This window comes from Pteropus vampyrus, unplaced genomic scaffold (genome assembly GCF_000151845.1).
Source record: "Pteropus vampyrus isolate Shadow unplaced genomic scaffold, Pvam_2.0 Scaffold66, whole genome shotgun sequence".
NCBI lineage: Eukaryota > Metazoa > Chordata > Mammalia > Chiroptera > Pteropodidae > Pteropus > Pteropus vampyrus.
Genome location: NW_011888847.1, coordinates 4,340,570 through 4,343,080, shown reverse-complemented (window position 1 = coordinate 4,343,080; position 2,511 = coordinate 4,340,570). Strand labels below are relative to the sequence as shown.

Sequence of the window (2,511 nt, the reverse complement as noted above, 5' to 3'; positions counted from 1 at the left end):
ACGATTACTGTGGTATCCTAATAGTGATTTTGTATCACCTTTATTCTTACTACTACTTATTTAGATATACTTCATACTTAATTTTTGTGTACTAGTCTAATCTCGTGATAAACTGTATCCTCCTCCTTAAGGCCAGAGATTTTGTCCTGCTGTCTTTCCACTTCTGGCTGCCCAAAACAGTACTCGGCACGTAGAAGTTCAATAATTATCCAGTGAATTTACTGGAATTGCATTTTACAGAAATTGTGATAATACTGGAGTTAGGGAGGTACTAAGTGGCCTATGTTAGCTGGTCAATTGGCTCCACGAATCTTTCCATATTACGCAAAATGGAGGCCTCTCCTCTTCCCTTCAGTGCCTGTTATCTGAATTCACATGTTAACGCTGCTTTAAAACTGGGTGATAAGGGTGCTGTTGCAAGTTCACTTGTAGAGGCAGTTTATCTTTCCTGGCGACCACAGGCAATATCAGTGAGTCAGCCTGCCAGGCAGATGTGCCTCCACCACAGCTGTGTTGCAGTGGAGACCACTGCTGCCTCCTTATTGACAGAAACCAAAGTTCACCCTTCCTGATCCCCAATGGGTGAGAAAACTGGCAAAGAGATGATGCGCACACAAGCATGCAGTGGCAGAAATATAGTGGGGCACGACTAGTATCCCTACTGTGGGTATGGGACGGGAGCGATGGGCAGTGGTTGGGCACTAGTTGCCAACTTCGCCTGAGTTATTGCTATATCTAAAGATGTAGAAATATGTGATATGTAGAGATATATAGAAAGAGACATAATGGCACTTCTAAAGTTCACGCTATTAAGACAATATTTTAAGAAAACCTGCATTAAAAGCAAGGTCCTCTAAGTAATTTAAAAATACACCTTACCTTCTAGACCCACTATGCTAAATTCCATTGAAATTAAATTCCTTTTAAGAAAAAGTACATGGCTATTATTCAATATTTGATGTTCTGGTTAAGCTAAACTGCATGAATTTTGATTAACAGTATTACCTTTTGATAATTAAACATACCTTTAGAGACCGAACTGAATCATCAGCCAGACCAATCACATTAACGTAAAGCAGATTGCTGTGCTTCAGGAATAGAACACAGTGATCCTTAAACATGTCCAAGTCTACAACTTTGGTATTTCTCTTCATTGTGAAAAATAAATCCCAATTCATAATAGCAGGTGTATCAGCTGCTGTTCTCATTAGCTGTGTGGAACAAAGTTAGAAGAGATCTAGGTAACAGAACATGATGACCACAAACTCCACAGATGAAAACACTGAAAATGAGACCATATCATTCTTCACTGTTTTATGAAGAGCTGATGGAACTAACTCCGTCAGGGCTGAAGTGTGACCATCATCATATGAACAAGCCCAGGCCACCCTGCTGGGAGGCCCAGTGCTTAGTCTACAGCCAACCAAAGGACACTTGAGTGAGGGCACTCACAGCCAGCTGACTGTGGAAACATCGGGGAGCCTTGTTCAGACTAGCAGAAGAAGTGCTTAGCTGAAAGCAATACAAATTGCTAACTCACAAAATCACAAAGTTATAAAAGTTTTTTAAGTAACTAAGTTTGGCTTTGATAACTGATATAATCAGGATAGAGTGTTTCATTTAAAATAGAGGTATTAGCTCTAAGGGAAGAGAAATGCGATTGGTTATGCATAGGAAGGTATACCATCAATTTCTACACTTTACCAAAAGCCTACAAAACAATGAACTCTTAGAGTGAAAAATGTTGCTGATGGAAGTGTGACACTTCTTAACAGCCCAAATGGGGATAAGGAGAATACAGGATCACCTTGAATTCTGTAGGCTCGCCAACATTAGTGAGAATGTACAATTCATCATCTCTGTGTTCAACGTAGTAAAGAACCCCATGTATTCGCTTCTGGATAAGAACTGGTGGATCCCAAGGGCTTAGGCCATCTATCAACCACACTTCAGAAGTAGTCTTGTTCATGATATTTATGGTGAGGAAACGACTGTCTTTTGTAAGATAAAGGAAAACAAAATAGCTACACAAACAACATACACAGTGAGAGAAAGAGAGATGAAAATCCAATAAATTTCAAATGCATGCTACTTTGTTAATGACAATATCTCACAGATGGTCAGTATGTATGTTAATTTATAATGCAGACAGAAAATAAAAACTCCCTAGTAAATTTTGTTAGTAAACTAAAATACTATTATTTTTCTCATTCCCCCCACCCACCAAAAAAAAATTCTAAGTACTTTTTCTCTAACCTTTTATTACGGACATTTTTCAAACATGCAGAAGAGTTGAAACAAATGTAAGATAAATACCCATATACTCATCACTGAGATTCAATCATTACTAACATTTTGCTACATATTCTTTATCACATATCTATGCATCATCAATCTATCTTTTTTTGAATGCATTTCAAGGTCAAGTACAGACATCATCTAATTCTCAATCACATTAACAGATTATAGGGATTTCCCTAAGAAGTGGAAATAAATTCTCTAGAGGAGATA

At 38.0% G+C, this 2,511-nt stretch overlaps 1 protein-coding gene across 5 annotated transcripts in view; it reads right to left on the bottom strand.

Annotated features, from left to right (window-relative positions):
• PREPL (prolyl endopeptidase like) overlaps nt 1-2,511 on the bottom strand; it is a 39,110-nt gene that overhangs the window by 11,917 nt on the left and 24,682 nt on the right. For all 5 annotated transcript variants that reach the window (XM_023531288.1, XM_011361338.2, XM_023531289.1 and 2 more), the window contains 2 exons: nt 1,808-2,024; nt 1,026-1,211 (listed from right to left, as the gene is read on the bottom strand). In XM_023531288.1, the coding sequence (XP_023387056.1) occupies nt 1,026-1,211; nt 1,808-2,024 (403 nt within the window). The remainder of the gene's footprint in view (nt 1-1,025; nt 1,212-1,807; nt 2,025-2,511) is intronic.